A 24,818-nucleotide genomic window follows, 5' to 3' on the forward strand; every position below is an offset into this window, starting at 1 on the left:
ATAAGAAAAGAGAATTAATATTTACTAAAATCTTTAAAAGTATTACCTCATTTAATTTCCACACTGCCTTTGAGGTTGTAGAACTTGTCCATGAGTCCATAACAACTCTAAATTCTGTAGTCATAAGAATTTGGAGTTAGGTCAGTCTCACTCCAAAGCCCAAGATGTTTCCACCACACCACACAATCTTAACAACAATACAATTTACAAGCCTCAGAGCAGGCCAAAGAAAAGAAGTACAAGGCACACTAGTTCCCAACCACAGAATGACAGTAAGAGGAAAATTGGGAATGGTTATTTGTTTGGGAAAGGAAAAAATTTAATTGATAAGCATGACATGTTCTCTTTGCACTTTGGGATATATCATTTTCCCTTCTAGAAATGGTTCCATTAATATTAAATTTAAATCCCATCATCTTTAGGGAGTCATCTTCTACCTCTTCAGCCCTCAACCTTAACCACCTCTGGTCTCCTATATTATATATTATTTAAACCAATTATGTGATAGCATAAAGTACATTATGCTGCTATTTTGTTGCATATATTAATCAGGCTACAAGCAATTTAGGGACAACTTTTGCGCATCTTACGCTCTATATTCCCAACATGACTGCAGTGTCTGTGCTGATAATTATCACATTTGAATATTACATTTTGAAAGAACATACAGGCCCACAAAAATAGATTATCCACTTCAGGTACCCTAACACAAGTACAATAAACACGCTAAAGGGAGAAAAAGACCTAGTTCAAATCTCTACAGGATTAGTTTGCAAAGAACCACACTTAAAATAGTATTTCTAAACTTTATGTGGGAATCACAAATTGCTTTACTTGTAAAGGACTCACTTCCACTTTAATAAAGAAAGAAGAAAAAGTCATGGGGTCAATAATTTCCTGAAATTTGTAACAAACATTACTGAGCTAGGAACCAATACTTCAGGTTGATGAACTCTGCATTAAGCCAGCAGTTCTCAAAGAGTTATCACTGGTCCTCTATTGATCCCCAGAAACCTTTCAGATAATCCAAGAGATTAAAGTTATTTTCAAAACAATATTAAGATATTATTTGGCTTTCTCACGGGATTGACATTTGCATTGATGGTGCAAAAGCAATGGTAGGTAAAATGCTGACACCTAAGCATGATTCAAGGCAGTGGCTCCAAACAGTACTGGTGATCATCACATTCTTCATCACCATATACCTATACTTAAAATAAATGCCCATTCAGACCAAAGCAAGAGAGGTTTATTTTGTCTGGAGCCTAAATTTTCTGTGGCACATAATCCAACTTAATCTGTCTGGGTAGATCCTTTAAATAACTGAAACACAGGGAGCCCAGAATGGAAATGAGGGCTTATAATTCTGTATAGTTTAAAGTAAGGCCCAGATCCATCCAAGAGTATGTTGAACAGATAATTAATAAGTATTAACAAAGTCCCCTGAGGGATGGGAGAAAAAATATGGAACTATTAAACTTTACTACCGGGGAAACCCCTGATACTGCCTCAAATATTAGGGACTCCAATTCAATAGGCCAAGCCCTTGATCTTGGGGCTTGCTCTTGTGAAGCTTATTTATGTAGTGGTAAAGCTTAGCCTATCTACAGTTATGCCTAAAATACACCTCCAGAGGACCTCTTTTGTTGCTTAGATGTGGCCTCACTCTCTCTAAGCCCAACTCTGCAAGCAAATCATTACCTTTCCCCCTACATGGGACATGACACCCAGGGGAAAGTTTCCCTGGCAACATGGGACATGACTTCTAGGAATGAGCCTGACTCTGACACTCTGGAATCAATAATGCTTCTCTGACCAAAAGGGGGAAATAGTTGTAAAAAATAAGATATCAGCAGCTGAGACAGTTCAAATAGTTCAGAAGTTACTCTTATACAAGCTTCAGCTAGTACCCCGATATTACTTCATTTGCCAAACTCCAACCAAAACCATTCCTGCCAACCCTAAAGAACACTTAAGGCTTTATCTGAAATTCATTGAACAAAGACTCCATGCACTATGATTACTCTCCAGAAACCTAAAGTCTCCAGTTGGGTTCTTAGGCCAGATAAGTCCTGAAACCCAGAGGGTCCAGCTTCTCCAGAACATCAACTAGTTCCATTTCCCCTATCCCATACTATCGACAGCCCTTTCCAACTTGAAAAAGTTTAAATGGGCTTAGCCCAAATACCCCTAAAGATTGGGAGAAGGATCAGAAGAGAAGGAGGAATTATAACAGGGTAAATAGGATTTAACAAATAAGTAGATTGTTGAATCATTATATTGATATTTCTTTTAGTCTCCAGTGTCTTGAAGCAGCTAAAAGTAAAAACCTAAAACTGTGGAATTGTAACCCATATCAAACTCTGAAATCTGTTTTACAATTAACAGCCATGGTATGTTTTGAAATTTATTGCTTTTTCATATATATATTATTTTTCACAATAAAAAAATTGAAAAAAATAAATGCCTATTTCATTAAAGAATGTCCTAGACAAAGCAGTAAAAATATTTAATTTTATTCATAACCCTTGAGTACACATTCTTTTTTCCTGAACATTCTGTTTGACAAAATGAGAAGTACACATAAAGAACCACTGCTACATACTGAATTTCAAAGGTTGTCTTGAGGAAAAGCACTTGCACTCTTGAGCCGTAAAGTGAAACTAGATACATCTTCATGGAATACCATTTTAATTTGAAAGACTGACTAACAGAAAAACTATGGTTATTCAGATCTGAGTATTTAGCAGACAAAATGAAGTGAGCCTGTCAACCTCAAAGAATACAACTGACAATATTTGTTGCCTATGACAAAATTAAAGCTTTCAAGTGAAAAATAGAATTTTTTGAAAAAATATCCACTACCATGAGTTTCACAGCTTCCTAATACTTAAATGATTTTCTGTTGAAATCATTTGTAATGCAGTGTTAACAAATGTGATTATTTTGTTATTGTGTAACAAAATGTATTAACATTTACAAGATTAGCATAAATTAATGACGTGATATTTTCTAAATGTTACAAAATCATGCATGAATATAAGATCCAGTACAAGGTCTAAGATAGACCGATAGAGTTTAATATAAGAGACTATGAAAAATTCATTGATATGGTTTCAGGTTCTCCATTGTAACTAATCTTTTTTAAAAAACATCATTTACAATATTTTGTAATAATATCAAAAAAGAAAATCCACACTTATTTGAAAAGGCTATTAAGAACAGTCTTCCCTTTTTCCAACTATATATCTGTGTGAGGTGTATTTTTCTGATATACTATAACCAAACAACATATCACAACAGACTGAAAACAAAAGTAGATATGAGAAGCCAACAGTCTTCTACTGAACCAAAAAATAAAATAATTTACAAAAATGTAATACAATTCCACTCATCAATTATTTTTAATCTCAGAGTAATAGTTATTTTTATTAAAATATATCATTTATGTTAATAAGTTTATTAGTTCACTTTTATTTTAATGATCTAATTTTAAAATTGACCAGTTATAAGTTCTAATATGGTAAATATTGATAAATATAACATACAAAGACAAAAGCTCTTTGATATGCCCAATAACTTTTAAGAGTAAAAAGGCTCCAGAGCCCAAAAAGTTTGAGAACCATTACCCTCTATTATGCTATAATGGAATACTCAGTAGAAATTGAAGATAGATAGAATAAGCAGCAGTACAGTCCATTTCTTCTTTGAAAAGCTTTCATTTCATTTATTTTTTTATACGCCCTCGTTTCCATTCTGGGCTCCCTGTGTTTCAGTTGTTTAAAGGATCTATCCAGACAGATTGAGTTGGATTATGTGCCACAGAAAATTTAGGCTCCAGTATAAAAATAATTTTACTATTCTCTTAATATCTAAATGCTTTCTTTTGACCTTCACTGTAAAGGGAAATTAAGGACGAAAATGAATCATTTCAATTTCCTTCTTCCATTCACATTTCAGATTGAGCTATAATCTAATAAAATACTAAGGAAAGCAACTAACAGTATACTAAGTGTTTACTATATGATAAGTACTGTTCTAAGTACTTTGCACGTAACTCAATTCTGAATTATCCACTACTAATAAATACCTATCATTATCTCCTACCAGAATTTTGGTTCACTAAGTCTGGGGCAAACCTGGAAATCTGTGTATTGTATAAACACTATAGATGTTCCTGATGCAGTCCCTTCATGATACTTCCCTGGGAAAGGTGTTTCCCAAGGAGATAACCGTTCTGGATCCTTAATTCTGTCATTAACTTGTTACGTGACTCTGGGCAAGTCATTTACTTCTGATAAGACCCTCACCTCGACTACATGAATGATCTTTAAAGACCCTTACATTTCTAACATTTTATGTCCTTAACCTAAATATATAATCTAAATTAGGAACCTTAGAGTCATACAAACTTGTGAGAAAAACTCTCACTTTCCACTTCTGAGTTAAACCTAGGAAAAGGCAATATGTTATTTTAGAGGAAAGGGAAGAGGAAAAGCCAATTCACAGATTCTCCAGACAACCTCCAGCTCTCTACAGCCCTCAATTACCACTACCATTTCCAATCTCTGCCTGAGATTCCAAAGAAATAAGGGTGGGTAGGTATATACCCAAAGAATTGAAAGCAGGGACTCAAACAGATATTTGCACACCAATGCTCATCAGCATTTGCACCATTATTTACAATTGCCAAAAGAGGGAAGCAACCCAAGTGCCTATCTATTGAAGAATGGATAAACAATATGAGGTATATACATACAAAGGAGCATTATTCACCCTTAAAAAGGAATGAAGTCCTGATATATGTGACAACATGGATGAACCTTGAAGACATTATGCTGGGTAAAATAAGCTAAATACAAAAGGACAAATATTGTCAAATTACATGAAATGATCAAAATATATGAAATAATTTGATTACATAAATTCATAGTTAGAATCTAGAATATTGATTAACAAGGACAAAGTGGGGAGGGGGTTGAGCATGGGGGAATAATGCTTAATTTGTACAGAATTTCTATTTAGATTGGTTATAAAGTTTTAGAAATGGATGGTGGTGATGATAGTACATTACATACTCAAGTATTATTAAGAGCACTGAATTATATATGTGAAATGGTTAAAAGGAAATTTTAGGACATATATATGTTATTAGAATACAAATTAAGAGATAAAATATAGACTGTAAAATACAAAGAATCCTATTGTAAACAGTGGACTCTAATTAACAGTACAAGTATAGAAATGCTCTTTCATGAATTATAACAAACGTTCCTCACTAGTGAAAGGTATTAACAATAGGTGGCATAAGGAAAAAAATTCACCTAATACTAAACTACGGACTACAGGTAATTGTACAATTTTCGTATTCTTTTATCAATTGTAACAAACATACCACACTAATACAAAGTGTCCACAATAGGGGGCTTATGGGAACACTATAATTTTTAAATGATTTTTCTGTAAACTTACAACTTCTCTAATTTAAAATCATTAAATAGAAAAAGTTTAGCTCAAGAATCATCTCCTCCAAGAAGCATTCTCTGAGCCGCTATTTTGATTTAGATTCACCATCTCTGGATTCACAACAAACTACGCTGTTACAGCATTACTCATGCTTAGGTACATCAGTTAATATGTCTACTGTAAGCTCATGAGAATCAGGAGCAAATTTTATTTGATCTTATAACCAAAGAAGCGAGTACTTCTCATGCTTACTAACTACATAGAAGATACACAATAAATGTTTGCTGAAAGAATGAAAATAATGCCTCCTTCAACATTTCACTTTTGATCCAACTGCAAGTTTTAAAACTAGATTTAAAATATGCAGTTTATTTTTGAACAGTAACCATTTTTTTTATTTTAAGCCAGCCAGGTCCTACTTAAGTCACAAGTAATCAAATTTTAAAAGATGTCTTTACTTAAATGTGTGTGTGTGTGTGTGTGTGTGTGTGTGTGTGTGTGTGTGTGTGTATAAACACATTCTTTTTCAGCCACAGAATCTGTGATAAACATTTATAAGAAAAAAAAGCCCCAAATGTTCCTCCAGTGACTACGGTGCCTACTAATATATCCAAACAGAGCCATCTGAACTCAGTACCTGCCGGTTACTAAGACTTGTATCTCAATTTTCAATTCCTATTCTTGCCCAAATCTGACAGTAAGAACATTCTTGTTATATAGTGAGACTTCTGGATTAAATGTATAATACACACTATCAAAGCATATGTACAATCACCGTTTGAAATAAGAAACTGGCTCACAGATGGACATGCCTATATCTCAAATGGCTATCAGTTAAATTTAGCCCTTACATTAGCATTCCAATCTCAATTCAATGCTGCTGTACTTAAAATGGGCCTGTATTACCTGTGCCTCATAAACCATTCATAAAGAAGTCAAGTTTATAGTTCTTGACTTTGATACTACCAAAATTTCCTATTTTACAAATCAAATATTATCAAATTGAAAGAATAAAATAAACAAAACATATGCAACCCATTTTACTTTCTATATATATATCTATATATGTTATTGAAAACTTTTAAACTGAATTTCTAAATATTACTCAAATATCGTTGGAGTTTATATCTTTCTCAACTCCCTTGAGAAAGGAAAGTTTCACAGATTAGGAGGATTAATCTATAGTCTCAAGAATTCAGGAGATCAAAATTTGGAAAGAATCCTGCAACTTCTTGTTCCCCACCATTGTATCCTAGCAGTCAATAAGGGAGTACATTGAAATAGCTGCCTAGATTATAGAAGAGCTTGGCTTCCCATCTCCATCCTCCTACATCAGAAGCCTTACAGGTAACCCTCCAGACTCTCTTGGCCTCACTCAGCTCTTGTTCCAGTCACCAATGTGGCTCTGCATGGGCTGTGACTAACTTCACAGGATCTACCAGTCAGCATCTCACTTCAGGCCTATACACTGTGTGCCCCTCTGCCCCCTCACTCTCCCAGAGCTTCTACATTGACACCAAAGCAGAGGACACCACTATACACCATGGAAACTTGCATGGCACCCAAACATACACAATTCAGAAATACAAGAAAATTAATACCTCCAGAGGTGAGCCTCGTGATCAACAGGAGATGGGCACCATTGGGTAAATTCTTCCCCAATCCCCCCCCATACACTGCCCTGGGATGGAGTTCATACAGTTCTATGAGTCAAGCAATCTGTTACATTTAGCAATAACTAGCATGATAACATTTCTTCACATTGGCTCTCTCTCTTTCCTTCCTCATTCCTGGTTTTGTATATACACTAATAAATTAGGAGTGCTTAGGGCTCTACTTTCTGGGGAACACAGATTAAGATACCCTATCACCTCAAAAAAAGGTAGTGGTTTGTATATTGCAAGGGAGATCCTAACATCCATTAAACCATAAGTTACTTCTGCTTTCTTTTTCTTAACTGAAAGACCTCAAGACTGAAGAATAAAAACAAAACCTCTCACTGTTTCCTCGCCCACCATTTCTCCTGACCTATTACAAATACGTCAGAATAAATAGCCTCAAATAAAGTCTATGTATTAGTGTCTAATTATTTTATCTAGTACAATTTAGTGTGGCAGTGAGGATGTTCAGGGGAAATAATGATGGTATATGCTGACCTACTAGTTCCTCCCTTTTTCCAGGCCGTTCATAGTTGTAGAGCTGTGATTGTGAACACTGCCCACTGTATCGTTACTCAGATCCAGGCCCCACAGCCTCTTCCCCTTATAAGTAAGCAGAACATAACATAACTCTTGTAAGACAAATTACTGATCATATAAGTACTTCCTTTTTTCCTTTTTCTAAGAATGAGGGAAAAAAGCACTCATAGGTACATTAGAAAGATGAAGTACTAAGACAATGTCTTAAAGCTATCTTTATTATTCAGAAAAAAATTAAGTATCATGTCTGCAAATTAAGTTAGTAATATATCCAAAGCAAAAAAGAAATGATCAGCCAATGAACAAGAAATTTAAAGGGATAACTACAATATTCACTTAATATTTATTGAGCATCAATTATGTACCAACCATTAGTAATGGAGAAACAAACCAAATGAAAAAAGTCCTCTGCTTCTGTAGGGGAAGAGGGAAAGGATAGTAGAGGTGGGAGGCAGTCCAGACAAAGAGAGTAAAATATGTTAAGGGTCCTAAGACAGCACAGAAATGGATCTGTTAGAGAAAAAGAGGCCACTGTGACTGGTGTTCACTGAGTAATTAGGCGAGCTTCCTGGAATCAAGACTGTAGAAGAAGGTAACAGGTAGGATTAGATCACGCAGGACTTAAAGATATTGATAACAATACAAATGGTAATATTGGTAATGATAATATTAAGGATTCTAAATGTAAGAAGTTCTATCACTCTTCAAGAGATGAAAAGGGATAACACATGGAGCAATTTCAGGCTATAATTCATAATAACTGGTAGACCAGTGAAGTTTCCAAACTGAAATTTATAGAAGACTTACCGCTAAACTTTCTAAGTCTTTCAATGAAACTTGACTACTCAATTTTTCCTCAGTTATGTAATAGCTGCTTTTTTTTTTGTATGCTGTATGGCAGGGGTTACATTTCATTCCACGTGAGGATACCCTTATTGCAGCATCATTTGCTGAATTTTTACTTGGTTGGTTTTCTTCATTTGTTTGTTTTGCTTGTTTGTATGGGAAGTGCATGGACCAGGACTCGAACCCAGGTCTCCCTCTGGCAAGTGAGAATTCTACCACTGAACTACCTTGCACCCCATGGCTGCTATTTTAAATAGCTGATGAACTGGGTTGATACACAGTTACTATTGGAAGAGCCCTGTTTTGTCATGTCCAGTAACAAATCTATCCAATATTAAGTGAACAAAACCCCTTTTCAATTCACTACTCTGTATGGATGTACTTCACACATATAAAATCCAGGTGGAATTCAAACCTTATTCCAGAGTGAGAGTCCTGAAGGAAAGTGAAAATGATGCCTCATTTCATTGTCTCTTTTTTTTTTCTTTCAACATGTTTAATTTATTGACTCTCTAGTTAGCCTAAACCATCAAAACTTTCTTATACCTCTTATTACAGTGTTATTATGGCCTCATGCATTTTCCCATGGAGTTCCCAGTTTATGGATGAATACTCCCCAAATCTTCTACCTTCAAAATTCATTTTAAATCCTATTTTTATCAAACTATTTTCCTTTTTACATGCTTTACTTTCTCTTAAGCTAAAAATAAAGAACAGCATAAGTTATGTTAAATATCCCTAAAAGGTTTCTAAAGGACCAGTGAATTATTAATGTAACAATGAATCAGCAATACGGGCCTATTTTAAAAAGTGCAGGCTATCACAAGAAACATCAATAGAAAAGGATTATTGCAAATAATACTATAATCTAATTTTCTTACTACCTAGCAATAGTTAAGTTCTTACTTTTCTTATCTGAGAAAAGATACTGAAAACCTTGAGAAACATTAAAAGTGACCAAAAGTTTAGAAAATGAGAAGAATGGTTTGTTTGTCTGTGTATGTGTGTGTTTGTTTGTTTGTTATTTTGGTTAACCTGGGACTAGAATGGCAAAGAGAAATGTGAAATACAAACAGCCTCTACAGATGTGGCTGCATTACAAATGTATTTTACTACTAATTTGTATATCTGAAGGTCAGCCCACTGATAAAATTTTTGAATTTCAAATTCAAAAAGAAAAAGAGAAACAGGAGAACTATATCCACACCAGTCTTTTTGTGTGATAGGTGCTAATCACAAGTACAAAGATGTATGACCTGTTTGACACACATACATGTGGTCAGCTCTATTTGCAAACAGGCAGAAGCTGCTAAAGCGCACTGAGTTGTTCCGTGGGTAAATAAGGCATTCTTCACCGACTTGCCTTGCTGCAGCCCGTGACTAAGATGGTTTGCAGAAGAGCAAGAATAGCCTATGTTTGGCTGTTCAGGTCAGGAACGCTGGAGCAAAACGAAAAGGGTTTTACCACACTAGACAGATATTTAGTTCAGGCCTATACGATGATGAACTCTATCAAGGAGTTATGAGCCAAGTAGATGGATGGATTTCTGTTTTGAAAAACTAGGGAAAGGGGACTCTTAAGGACACAGATCTCATTTTGAGATATTTCAAAGGTAACAGCACCTAAAGCCAGAGTAAACAGGGGTTAAGGTTCCTTCAACCCCTGATTATGTTAATATGACTTTGTCTTAATGCACTAAGTATATAAGGAGGGTATAAATAGAATCCAGGAAAGGAATGAGGAAAAAGTCATTCCTGTAACAGTGATTATGGAATATATCCCAGAATCTTCCCCAAAGATCATCAGAGGAATTCTAGCAACAGGTGAACACCAAAGGATCCACAAGACAGTGACCAAAAGAAAGAAATTATACATCAGAAACTTTGGAATCTCCACCTACTGGACCAGGACTTAACCATCCATATCAACCACTTCAGCAACACCCCTAACTCTCTCCCCTAGAAGGAAACATTGAGTGACCTCAGAATAACCAGAGTTCGTTCTCATTCTTTATGCACTTAAATTACCCTTAAGAAATCTTAGTCCCTTCCCTGTATCTTACCAGAGACCAGTGCTATTATAAAAGGTCATTTGCCCAGACTGATTTCAACTGTCTCATGAGCCCCACATACAATTATTCCTAAGCTTGTAAAAAGCTTAAGACAGAAAAAAGCAGAATACTGTGATATGAGAGCAAAATTACTAACCCACAACAACAAAAAAGACAAAAGGATCCTACTTACAAAGTTTCACATTTAGTCATTAATCAGCACTATGTCATTCTCAATAAAATTACTTGACATTTCAATTTTAGTAACCTCTCTCCACAGGCCTTAAGAATTTCCTATTTTATTAGCTAAGTACATTAAAACACACTTTATGGTAAAACTAAGTAGTAATAAATTCACAAGTATTCTGAAGGTCATAAATCATCACAAGACTGTAAAAGAACAGATATTTCCACCAATAAGAGTCATTTCAGAAAGGTTAGTCTCACATAGTCACAAAAAAGAATATTTCATTTAGTGAAGTATAGCAACATACTTCTGCATCCACCTACCATTTACCTGAAAACTCAATAATTTCTAGCACTATAATTTGGCTGTACTATAATATGAAACTAGAATATTATGCTATTTGGAAAAATTTAAATGGAGTAAAATAACTGGCATTTTTTAATGGTTATATTCATTATTACATGCTATATTCCTTATTACATGGTAATTTCTTCAAGAGCACAAGGGTGACATTCTAAACAACTGGTCATTTACAGGCATTATAACATCAACCTGTTGAGGTTTTTGTATAGTATCCTTTCTACAAACTGGCTAGACTCTCATGCCATAATTTTGCATGGTCAAGCAGACAACTCACTATTCTCAACCTAAGAAACCCAAAACTATTATAAACTTAATTTTTTCTTCAATCACTGAATTCAGTTCTCTAGAATCAAATATAAAATTTCTCTTGGTAATCAAGATCAAAATGTCATATAACCACAAAATATGTGGTTGTTTAGAATCCCCACAAAGAGAAAAGATGATGAAAAGAATGTGAATAAAATGGTTGGCTCTGCTACCCCTAACATGGAATTCTAAAATGAACAATTTGACTAAAATTACATTACCAGCTGTTTGTATAAATAACAAAGAGAATGGGACAATCCCAAAATCCACAATCGCCCTTATAATTGTCCAGCTTAAAATAGCCAGGACTTGGCTCAATGGTCTGTTTCCCCAAAATCTTAAGTGCTAAAAACAAATCTTTCAGTTTTCTTTATTGTTAGTTAGAAAATTTCATATCACATTGTGTTTTCTGTAACAGAGAGTACAACAGGATAAAATAACATGATAAAATGTAGAAATGTCAAAATGATATCAATTAGTATAATTGTGGCAAGTTTTTCTAAGATTCAAAAATACTTTATTAGTATTAAGAATTCACATTCCTTAAAGCGAATACCTTAATCGTTCAGTTTATTTCTTGGGGGACTTAATATTAGCTGGTCAATGTGGAAAAAAAAAGATTCTCTTCAAGCCTTCCAAAATTTCTAATATATTATCTTTATAAGAAAGTTATTTAATGGCAGCTAATTTGCAACATCAAATTTAAGATTGCAGCTTGAGTAAAACAAGAAAAAATAAATTAAAGTTTACTCAAGTATTTCTGTTGGCATAAACTGAAGAGAACTACTTAAGAAAAGACTGACACTGAGGGCTCCATTTTGCCATCACTCATGTACTTCAGCCACCAGTTTTCACATTATTTTAATCAAGAGATAGACATAATGGGTCTATCATTTAAAGCACACAAATTCATTACTCCTTCTTTGTGAAAGTTTAACATCTTGTCTCATGTCACGTATTTGCAAACTAAGTATGTACTCCACTAAAAAGACAAAGAACAGAGAAACTAAAATAACTTCGCTTTTAAAATTTATGTTTTCATGAGACAAGTGGATGTTGGCAATATAAGACTGCTAGGACCAATTTTCACATCACTAGACCTTCAAGTTTCCTTCAAAATAATTCTCAAAAAGAATTATTCAGAACCTAGAATTAAAATTGACTCCAACAACTAAACCCCAAACACAAGCTCCTTCAATAAAAAGCAGACAATACTTAATTAACCTTTCTTTTCTTTTTTTTTTTTTTTAAACATGAGCAGGCACCGGGAACGAAACCGAGGTCTCCAGCATGGCAGGCGAGAACTCTGTCACTGAGCCACCATCACCCGCACCTAATCAACTTTTAATGACAACAAAAATAAGATTTCCATTTTCTACATAGACAATCCAGTAAATACCTCTAAGTAAACATAGTCATTTTGTCTTAGACCCCATGGAAGGAAGAAAAAGCTCCCCCAAAAAGACAAAAGAAATTATTCAATTTCATACTTCCATTATAATTAGACATCAATTTTAATAAACCAAGTTCACTTAAAATTATTTTTCCAGTAAAATTACCAGCTTCCCAATTCTTCGTTTTTTGATGATACCATTTTTTAATTCTTAAAGTTTGTATATGACAGAAGAGGTAAATATTAAAAATTAACTCAAAGAAATAACTTCTTCCTATTGATTGCAGTGAAGAGAGTAGAGAGAAAAACCAATGTTTTGGGGTTTGGGGTTTTTTTTAACACTTTAAGACAAATTTGACAAAACAGATTAGAGAAAATCATTGTTATTTCTTCTAGAACAAGGTATACTACATTCTGTCTACTTAAATGTTTCCATATATCTACACATTTAATGTAAAGTGACAATGATGAGCAAACATTTTTGATCACTCACTATGTGCCAAGCACTGTATTAAATGGAGTATACATATCAATCCTCACAGCAATTTCATCTGGCAGGTACTATTTGCATGTGTGTGTGTATGCTATATGACGGGGGTCACATTTCATTCTTTTTCCATGTGAATATCCCCTTAATGCAGGATGGTAGGTACTATTTTAACACTGTTTTACATGGGGGACTGAGGTACAAAGAGGCTAAGCAATTTATTCAAAACAACATAGCTAATCAGTATCTGTGAATCAAATCCAGTCTAGGTCCAGAATCTGACTTCTGAATCACTACACCACATTATGTATAACGCATGCACAATATCTGGTATGATGCTTGACATCCAGTAGATACTAAATAAAAGTGTAATTCTTTTTTATCTATCTCTTCTTTACTTACTCTGTGATAATTCTGGATTTCCTTTCAGATTCATCATCTTTGGAATTGAAGGGCCATACACATCCACATCTAACAAACCAATGGTCTTTGACTATAAAAAAAAAAACATAATTTCCATAATATTATTCCCACTCATCATCAAAAATATAAGGAAAGTAAATCTGACTACAGAGGAAATTTCCAAAACATTTCAAAATCACAATGTAAACTTTCACAGCAACAGTGAGAAAAATAAGAGCACAAATTGCTTAGATAAATACTTCTTGTTAGGTTTACTAATTTCTTCTAGATAACTGACTAGAAAAATCCACCCTGTATACCTTACATATGGTGGTTCAGGTCTCTATACAGTCTAAAATAGACTAAGACCCTTCTGATCAGAACATGAATTTGAGAACTAACAAATCACACATACGCATACCACTAAAATAATGATGTACAATGGCAAATAAATCCCAAAGAAGACGGAATATTAACTTTTGGAAAGCTAGTCTAATGTCCTAAAGAATAAAAATTGAAACAATTATGAAAACAAGACCATAATGAAGTAAGTGAGAAAGTCTGGTTAGGAAAACGATGCAGACCTGGCATAACTGTGATGGCAGTGCAAACAAGGACACTGACAGACGTAACACAGAGGCAATGTGCAGGTCACAGCGAAACGCCCAGGGTCTTTTGGGGAATTCACTGAACAGCTGAAACTATTTTCTTGGATAATCCATCCAGCTGCCCAAAGGCAGAATATGCTGATTGGTCTCTCTGCTAGCTGCCAGTTTATCAGCAGTTTATCCAAGGAAACGCAAACAAAATTCACTATTCCTAAAAATGTCTTTTTTTCCTTCTCCCCCTCTCTGCTCTCTACTTTGACAGATAAAATCAATATTACCGGTTTTACTCATATACAAGGAAACAGAATGTTAATAACTAAATATGTCTTTGAGTTATTCTCTGATCAAGTCTTACAATTTCTCATTCCTCACCTCCTTATACCCTGTCCAGATAAAGCGCTCAATCTCTCCACAAAAATAAAAAAATCTAAAACCACCTCTCATCTTCCACAGTTATCTACTTATTTCCAGGCACAAAATTATGTTTTAAACCTCTCTGTCTGATTACGACAAACAAAATAAGGCAAATTCAACATTTACATTCCTAACTTTATAATGACTCACACTATAGTTCTCAGAACACTATTTAATATCCCTGTGTGATTAAGTGTCCACAGAGGAAAAAACTGAGATTAATAACTGCCTCTTCCAAAATGTCAGCTTATTTTAAAATAAATGACAAAAATCTAAGGGTACTGCACCTTTAAAAGAACACTATCACATAAAAATTTAGGATTAGTATATTTAGGTATTAGATTTAAAGAGGGAGGAACATTCAATGAGAAATATTGACCCACTTTATTCCCTTTTTAAACACCAACAAATAAAATTTCCATGGATAAAAAATTTTCATATGAAGGGGCCTAAAACCTTTAGAAATAGAGCTACTATTATTGTCTGAGGGTCCGCTGATGTTGTAACATATTAGTTTAGAATTTCACTTCTTTCCATATCTTTTCTTTTGACACTGACAAGAATTAAAAGCTACCACATCATAATAACAAATACCCAACAAAAACAAATATTATTTTTCCTTGTTCTTTTATTTAATATTGATTTTACAGTAACTCCAAGGACAGGTCCCTAGTTTCAAATTAATCTTCTACCTATACTTGTCAAGTACAATCACTAAAAGAGGAAACCACTTCTAGAAGAAAACCACGCCTGCCTAAAAAGTAAAACCCTTGGCACTATGACTCCAGTCAAAATCGACTAAACTAGACCATGCAGATCTATGCTAACATTTGCTGTAATAGGAATGGATTTTATATATACCTAGATGGCTGGTAATATACAACATCATCACATAACAATAAAGGGAAGGAGGTGTGAAATTACAAGATTTTAGAGTTTCCCTGCTGCGTAGAGAATGGAGCTAGCAATAACTGAGAATCTTCTGGTTACGTTCTCTGTATACTCTCCCTACGAGTGGTTACCGACTGATCTAAATTCATTTCCAATGTCTGCATGGATCAAAAAGGAAACAGGGAGAAGGAAGGCATGAAGGTGGGAAGGAATAAAGGAGGGAGGGAGAGGGAAGAAAGGACAAGCAGAGAGAAGAAGTAAGGAAGGGAAGGATGGAGGGAAATTAGTCAGCAGCATTAAATTTAGAGCTGGGATAAAGTAGCTTCTAAAGCCGCTCCGTGGACGAAACAGAATCTCTAAAAATATGCTCTCCTAACTCACTCAAAACAAACGCCTATACTTTCCCCAGTTACATTTTGCCATTGCTTGAGTCCTTCCTCAGTGTTAGATACTGTGCTAAGCATTTTATTAACATTCCTCATTTACTCCTTATAACAGCAATATGGTATTATGCTTAGTAATGGGTGAAAAAACTGGAAACTAACATTCAAGATGATCCTTTTTTTTAAAGTATGCTGTCTTGGAATGAAGCAGATTGGGAAACTAACCTCATAAATTTCTAACTCAACTTTAACATGATCTGACTACACAGAGCAAAGGTCAACAAACATTTTCCTAAAAGACCAAACAGCAAATATTTTAGGCCTAACAGGCAATACGATCTCCATGGCAACTACTCATCCCTGCCACTGCAGCACGAGAGCATCCATAAACAATATGTAAAGTAATAGCATGGATGTGTGCCAATAAAACTTTAATTACACAAACAGGAAATGCTTTGAATTTGGGTCAAAGTTTGCAGACATCCGATTTACAGAAAAAAAAATTTTTATGATCTAGTTATTCAATCATCCAGTGTAATTTTAGTAGAACCAAAGGTAGGCACAACTAGTCATTTTTTTAGTATCAGAGGAGCTAGCTACCTTAATAAAGATTTACTTCTTCATCCTTAATTAGTTAATTTTTAAAAATAATAAGCCGCATACTTTCAGGCTGTTTCACTGGAACTAAATTAGCACGACTTGCTTAGATTTTATATATCATGAATAAAATCAGTGTCCATTAACACCAAAGTCAACATTAATTAAGGCATACTGTACTTAGAATTGGCACAGCTACTTGGACGAGAACATTTCCATAGTTACAAACTTTAGCTTAAGTAGATTTTTAAGTCTAGATTTCAACAATGTTCAAAAGGTACCAGCTGAATTTGTTTTTTCTAATTTACTCCATTATTTTTAAATAGGCTCCTGTTTTATCTGTATAAATAGTTTCTCAATTGAACTTCCAAACAGACAGTTTTACACTTTTGGAAAATAAATGAGCAAAGTAAAAGGCTAATAAACAAATGTAGGCAGTTAAATGTCTACCTAGTCAAGTTTTATGAATCCTTTGTACCCACTTCTCCTAAAGTAATTATATTTAGCCAAGAAACTCCATTTGGGATTTTATTCTCTATCTTTAATTTCAACCAAGCTCACAAGAACAATCACTACAAAAGCCTCACAAAATATACAACAAGATAAAGAAAAAGATTATTAAAAAATAACTATAAACACACCATAAACTTAACCTAGAACTTTGGAACCTAAATTATACTCTTTCTGATGTTCCAGCTGTACTTCCAGCCTAGAAGACGACACAAAACAAGACAGCTCAAACCCCAAGATACCATTTACATTTTTTATCTGTTTCCTTATAATTTATAATTACCTGTAAAAGCTGTAAAAGGTGGCAGAATTATTCAAAGTGATTATACTCTTTCATTACTATTATGCAAAAGCTGCAATTTGAGAGACTGCACGTCCTATTTTTGGCATGTTGGATTTCAAAGGCACCAGCAACAGTTTTGATACTGCTTTGTTCCTCCAAGAGAATTTATATTAAAGAAGACTATAAAGCTTCATGACATGTTCCTCTTATCCATGTCAGCTGCTAATAGAATCCATCACAACAGTGTCTTAGAGCTGTCCTTTCCAATTATTTGTAAGTAAACATCTATTTAAGACCTACCTAAAGGCCGTCCTTTCCATAGAAGTATCCAGCTTGACTCTTATGATTTCTTGCACAATGTATTCAATTTAATCTTGGACCTGCAAATGGTATTTATTCAATTTAGAGTTGATTCAAGCTGCTGCTTCTCTTTCTGTCCCGCTTAAAGTCAAACTGCCATACATGAAAATTTCATTCTCTTGGGTACAGAAAATATGTTGCTTAAATTCTATTAGCTACAATTAAAGAAAAATCTGATTGTCAGAAGAGCTAATGGCTGGACAAGGTAGTTAAAGAACAATTTCTTATTGCTTATCAAAGGACAGTCTAAATCTTCAAGTTCAATCAGGAAAGAGAGAGGAACAAGGGCAACGTAGAGGAAAAATTTCATCTGGCTGGACAGAGCACAACCAGAGATGAACTCATGAAAAGTATGGAAGAATCCCAAATGATAAACTAATTGTTTGCAAAAGAGCTGAAAAGGCAGAAAAAGAAGAGAAATAGTAGATTTTAAATTAAAGACTTTATCTTAGAAAACAATGAAACCTATGAGATCTTCTTAGTCCCCTGTCACTTTGCAGAAATGAAGAAACCGTGGTCTGGAGATAATGCCTGTGGTTGGAGATAATGACTGGGTCAAGAAACCAAGCCTCCCTCCAATATACCATTAAAGCCTAAACACAAACAATCACCAGTCACTCTCCTTTTCACCTCTCATCTCCGCTCCTACTACTCTCTGCCTTTTCACTCGACTCTAAACATACCGCCTCCTCAGTTCCTTAAACACAGCAGTGAAAGCTTCTGCCTTAGGCATACAGCAGATGCTGTTTCCAGCAGAGAATCCTATTCTTCAGGTGGGTACCTGGATCTCTTCCTCACTTCCTTCAGGTCTTAACTCAAACATCACCACGCAATGAGGCTTTCAGTGGACACCCTATCTAACACTATAAATTTCTCGCCACTTCAATGGACATTTTTGACCTTCCTTTCAGCTTTTTCTTTCTTTTTAGCTCGTATCAGCATTTAATATATATAAATATATGTATTTATCTTGTTTGCTGTGTTTATCTCATTAAAATATGTGTTCCATAAAAGGAAACATTTTTGTATGCTTTGTTCATTACAATTTCTCCAGAACCTAGAGTATTAGGCTCTCTATTCACTGCTCCATTCTAACAAATTTCAGTTCAGTAGTTCTGAACTAGAGTCCAATAAACTATATTTATAACATTCTAAGGAATAAGACAATTTGAAATACAATCACATAAATCATTTGTAAATAGATGAAAATTTGCTAGGTGGGACCAAGTCTGAGGGTTAGCAGGATAATGGTAATAATAACCTACAGTAATTAACAGTAACATCAAAGATCTTAAAAGGAAAAACAAACAAATAATACAAGACTGGTGAACATTCTCCCACATGGGTAAATAATCAGTGAAATACTGCAAGGGACATATTTATACTGAAATATTATTTGTTGTTTATCTGAAATTCAAATTTACTGAGTATCCTAGTTTTTATTTTCTAAATCTGGCAACCCTACCCTAGCTTGTCTTCTCAACATAGTAGCCAGAATGATTCAATTGAAACATAAGCCAGAGCCTGTTATTCCTCTGCTCAAATACTTCAATGCCCCCACCTCCTCTATTTCATTCATGTAAAAGCCAACATCCTTACAACAATTCATCAGATCCCACACAATCTAGCCAGTTCCCCATCCACCTCCTGCTTCCCAATTCCATTAATTTTCATCACCTATTACTCTACTCCAGCCACAATGGCCTTCTTGCTATTTCTTAAAAATGCTAGGCATGCTTCCACCTCTTGGCCTTTGTACTGAGTGTTCCTTCGTGTAGTCACACAGCCAACTTCCTCACCACCTAAAAGTCTCTGCTCAAATAACTTTTCAGTGAGACCTACCCTATTTTAAATTGCAAACCTACCCCCTCCTTCAAGCACTTCCCCTCCCTCTTTCCACAGTCTACTTTTATCACCTTCTAACATAGTATTTAACTTACTTATAGCATTTATTGTCTATTTATTGTAAGCTCCATAAGGACAGGGATATCTCCAAGCACCCAGAAAAATAAGCATTAAAGAAATATTTGTTGAATGAATGAATGAACAAATGAGCAAACCTCAGTTTGTTCTTCTGAAGAATATCAGGATTGGTTAATATATAATCCCTAAAATTCCTTTTAAGCTTTAACAGTCTATGATTTCATGACTCCCTCTCCTAACACTTCTATACTAAGATATTAAGTTAAAGAACTCAAAATCAGATAATATACACAAGGTTTAAATATTTAAATATTAAAGAAAGTATATCAATTTCCTTGAAGTCTATTCCTAATACCTAATACTTTTCCCCAAGAAAACCTAATGTCATCTTCGTTTTCCTATTGATCTCAACTCCAGATAAATGGGACTTTCTGGGAGAAAATCTAGTGCAAAGAATGGCTATGGTGGACTACTATAAAAAATATGAGAGAGTATACCATCTCCATCTGTGAAAACTACAGCACAGCATGGTATGAAAGAGCTAACATTAAAAAGCAAGTGATTTAAACCTTCTCACTAGCAAGATTAAGTTTAACCGAGTTTTAAACATACAAAGGCTGCATAGGAGGGGTTTTTTTTCCTTTCTTTCTAGAACAGTATAAGCAACAATTTAAACAAGAAGAAAATATTCTAAGTCCCACATTTTCATCTAGTAAGTAACAGAAATAAATTAGGGGTTAAAATATCAAAGATTAGAAAAAGAAAAACCTTAAATCTTTGGCCTGTAAAATTAAAGAAAAAAACTATCAATGCTTTTAATAAGTAAACTCTCCAAATACAGAGGAAATCAGAATGCTTTCTCTTCCCACAGAAGTACATAAAATGCAAAAAAGATGCCCCCAGACACTAATCCCTAAAAGTATTTTATTTGTGACATTCAACCACTTATTTCGTTGCCAGAACTAAGCATGGAGACCTAGAAACCTAACCAAACAAGACTGTTTCTCAAAACAGATAACACGGGCTGAAAATCCTACATCAATTCCTTATTAGTGTCCTTAACTAGACAGGGAAGAGCATTCCCAATTCTAGAGGCCCCTCTTCCAGCGCAAAGCAATGAAGCAATCACAGGAACTGGATGTGAACAGAACACTTCATCCACCTCCAGGCACAAGGTCTTGCCAGCCAAGCAGCTGGTCTGGAAACACAGGTTCCTTAAGTTCTCTGCACCCTTCCTGTCAGTCAAAGAGGTAAGGACCCCTCCAACACTGCCTTGCTGAGGACTAAGGGCCTTCCTTATTCCTCAGGGAGATATGATGGGGGTTTGGGAGGGTGCAATTTTCTGAGAACAAACTTGAGAGAGAAAACTGAATTGTAAAGGCCAAGTTGTGGGAGGTAGGGGAGCAAAGAGGGGACATTTTAAAAGATTGTTGTATGAGAAAGATCTGTGTAACTTTTTATTGGACAGACTCAGATAATGAAATTTAAAGGATCTGTATTAGTTTTGCCACTGATACATTAGAAATAAAAGGAAACTAAGGTAAAAATATACTAAATGTAAAATTAAAGTAACTATTCTCTTTCTAACTGATATGCAAATTCAGCAACTTCCTCCAACAAAGTGAGAGAATGAATTACTGGCAGAGAGCTGCACTTTACCAAAAGAAATATAACAGTTAGGCCAGAGGGTAATGAGGAGGAAATATCCAGCCAATAACTTCTTCAGAGCTATTCAAAACAAATTGCTACAGCTTCTAACCCGAAATCTCAAAGCATGTTCTACATAAGCTCTCTACCTAAAATCATACAGAAAATACAAGAAAAAAGCAGTTTGGTTTTTTTTCCCTATCTGAAGATAATCTTATAATACAGGGTTTATCTTATTGTCTTGGCTGAGGGTAGAATGTTTGTCTATGTACTTATGGAGGAGAAGGACAAGCAGGTAAGAAGGAAAAACGCCTAAAAGAAGATTAGCTTTAGGGTCTAGTTTAACATACTTCCATTCCTCTGTTACACATTTAATTATATATAAGTACATCCATATTCTTCACTTTAACTTTCATTGTAATATTCGGTGTTAAGTTCCCTATTCAGTACCCTGAATTATTCTTATAAAAGGCACCATGTAGATAGAAACAAATATCTCAATTAATACTCATATTAAACATCTAGTAGATTTCCATTAACAAGAATAACTACTTATATTTTCTATAAAATGTATGAACCTTGAGGATTTAGATAATCTACTTACTCACAGATGGCATGTAAGTCATGAGTAAAATAAACAACTTCACTGTATGCAAGTATATATATAAACTACACAACGATATAAAATTAAAATTAAGTTTAAAAACTATGAAAAAGCCCTCAAGGTACCATTATGATTATCACCTACAAAATGATGTTAAAAAAAGCTAAACTATATTTATAAACCAATTTCAATTAAATAGCCACTGTAATACATAGTACAATATTAAATATCTCTGTTAGTTGAATATTGATGTAATATTTTAAATTAAGGGTCAATAAAAGATTTTTTTAAATATTAATACCTTGCTTAAAGTTCAAAAGTAGTTAGCCTATTAATTCTATTGCAAAGTAGCAAAAATGTATTTTGATAAATGAAAGTCAGAGCTGCTTAATACCATTAGTCACATAAGTGATTACTATTTTCATGTGTGTTTTTTTTTAAAAACGAACATATTAATGGCATAGTGAAATGCATGAACAGGCAAACTTAGAATTCCATCATTTAACAGACAGGTGATTATAAATTACCTAACCTCAAGGACCTCAATTTCCTCACCTATAAAAATAAAGATTAAGAAGCTATGTACTTTACAGGATTATTGTGAAGAATATAGAGCAGTGTGAATTTGTGAAATTTAAAGAATAATAACAGCTATACAGCTCTATGTGCTAGGCACTTCTTACTCACTTTGCATATGTGATTAATTATCACAACAACCTTGTAAGGTAGGTGTACAATGATCTCAATAAAGAAACACAGGTGTAGAGAAGTTAGTGATTGCCCAAGGTCAGGCTTGTAATTGGGATAGGAACAAAACAGTATGCCTTCAGAGTTTACATATATCCACTACAACACGCTGCCTCTCTCCAATAAGATAAATTAAGTCAAACTCCTATCACAAAGTAACTATTCAATAAATGTTAATATCTTTTTCCCTTCCACCAAGACCTCCTTATGCAATGAAGCAGGAAAATTAAACATTTATTATCTATGAGTAGTTATTTATCACACGAAACAAACATCCAAAATAACATTCTAATTATTAACCAAGGCAACAACATAAGTTTTGAGAACTATAAAACATGCCTTAACGTGCACTTGAAACTTTTATTTGAATTGATATTGTCTGTTTTTGTTGTTTTCAGAGGAAGAAACATGTCTAGCTTAAGGTTTTATATACGATCACTGTGAAAAATAACCTCTACTAAATATTAAGTGGCTTATTTCCCAGATATTGGATTCAGGGTTTTGGGTACATTAAGCCAATTTTTAAGTTATATTCTTATATGGGTTTTGCAGAACAGACACAGCCAATAATGTAGTTATGAAAATAAACAAAGGCTTATATGCTTCAAGCTCAGAAGATATTTGGCAGGCCAAAGGGAAATCAGCTATTGACCACAACAGATACTAGAGAAGAAAAGAAGCAATTTATTATATTCTACTTCTTATTTTTTTGTTGTATGGAAATCTGTATTTCTCAGCTAAACCAAATGCACAGTACCTACTATAGCTAACACACATAATAGCTAGTTACTGAATAACTACTACATGTCAGACACTATGCAAGATATGGTATGTATTTACATGTCTATATTTCACAATAGCTCTATGCAGTAGGTATTATCATTATCATAGATTAGGGACCTGAGGCTCTCAGAGGTAAAATACCTTGCCCAGGTTCACACAGTTAAAAAATGAAGAACTGAGATTCCAATTCAAATCCCTGAATTCAAAGCCATTGCTCTCCCTATGAAAAGTATTCAAACTTGGCTGTGTGTCAGAACTACCTGGGGAACATGTTAAGAAATTAGATAATCAAATCCCAAACATAAAAATATGAATTCCCAGAGATTCTGAATTAACAAGCTTCCCAGGTGATTCTTATGTAGCCAGCTGACATAAGAATGCAAGGAGTAAGTAGATTTGAAACCATTGATGACCAGACTTCTGGGAAGATAGTAGAAAAAGGAGAAGCAGAACTCAATCCTCCATCAAATATACCTGAAGAACAGGGAGAAACTGTCCAAAGCAGCTATTTTTGGGCTTGGGAAACCAGGAGAGGATGGTGCAATATACAGGGAAGAGCTAGACAAAGAAACAGAGAAACTGTGATGGTGAAACTGCACATTGGCCCTTTCTGGACAGAGAAACTGGACTGAGGGACTCAGTCACCTACAGCTCCCAGTGCCCAGCTCCCATCCTGGAGGCCAGCAGCTTCTGGTTGGCCTGATTCCTGACTGGGTGGCTGCTACAAACTAAGGAAATCAGGGAAGCCCTCAGACCCACAAGTAAAGAGGTCCATGGCACAGTTCTAATCCAAACATTGGCCAGTGAAATTGAATCTCTGGGGCCTGCAGCCTTGACCCTTTCCATACAAATGCCCGTGGCACCCATAGTGTCACTGCTTCCACAAATGAAGAAGCTGCAGCAAAGGACTTGCTCAACTTTGGCTCGTAGTGCCCATCCCCCACCCTAGAGGCCAGCAGATACTGGTCAGCCCTGTTCCTGCTTGGCAGGATGCTGAGGACTTGGAAAGTCAGGAAAGCCCTCCCACCTGAGAACAGAGGGGGACGCAGCACAGTTCAGCTCCAAATGTTGGCTGGCAAAACTAGGCCTCTGGGTTCTGCAGCTTTGGCCCTTTCCAGACAGTGTCCATGATGCCATTGTTTCCACACGCTTCAGAAGCAGAAACAGAGAGCTGAAAATAAACTGGCCCTGTAAAACCATGGTGAATAGGTTTCTTAAGAGTGCCATTCACTAGACAGGCTGAGAAAGTGAAGTTTGGGAGCTGCTATCTTGACCCTCTCCCCAAGGCCCTTTGGAATTGGTCTCTACCCCTGGCATAGGACCCTGGTCCTTCAGGAAATACTTAAGCACCAAGTGCTAAAGAAGAGAT

At 35.0% G+C, this 24,818-nt stretch overlaps 1 protein-coding gene across 3 annotated transcripts in view; it reads right to left on the minus strand.

Moving 5' to 3' along the window:
- NUBPL (NUBP iron-sulfur cluster assembly factor, mitochondrial) overlaps nt 1-24,818 on the minus strand; it is a 298,898-nt gene that overhangs the window by 220,778 nt on the left and 53,302 nt on the right. For 2 of the 3 annotated variants that reach the window (XM_077126997.1, XM_077126999.1), the window contains exon 4: nt 13,700-13,790. The exons of the other annotated variant lie outside the window; for it this stretch is intronic. In XM_077126997.1, the coding sequence (XP_076983112.1) occupies nt 13,700-13,790 (91 nt within the window). The remainder of the gene's footprint in view (nt 1-13,699; nt 13,791-24,818) is intronic. 3 annotated transcript variants of the gene reach the window in all.

This window comes from Tamandua tetradactyla, chromosome 14 (assembly GCF_023851605.1).
Source record: "Tamandua tetradactyla isolate mTamTet1 chromosome 14, mTamTet1.pri, whole genome shotgun sequence".
Taxonomy (NCBI): domain Eukaryota; kingdom Metazoa; phylum Chordata; class Mammalia; order Pilosa; family Myrmecophagidae; genus Tamandua; species Tamandua tetradactyla.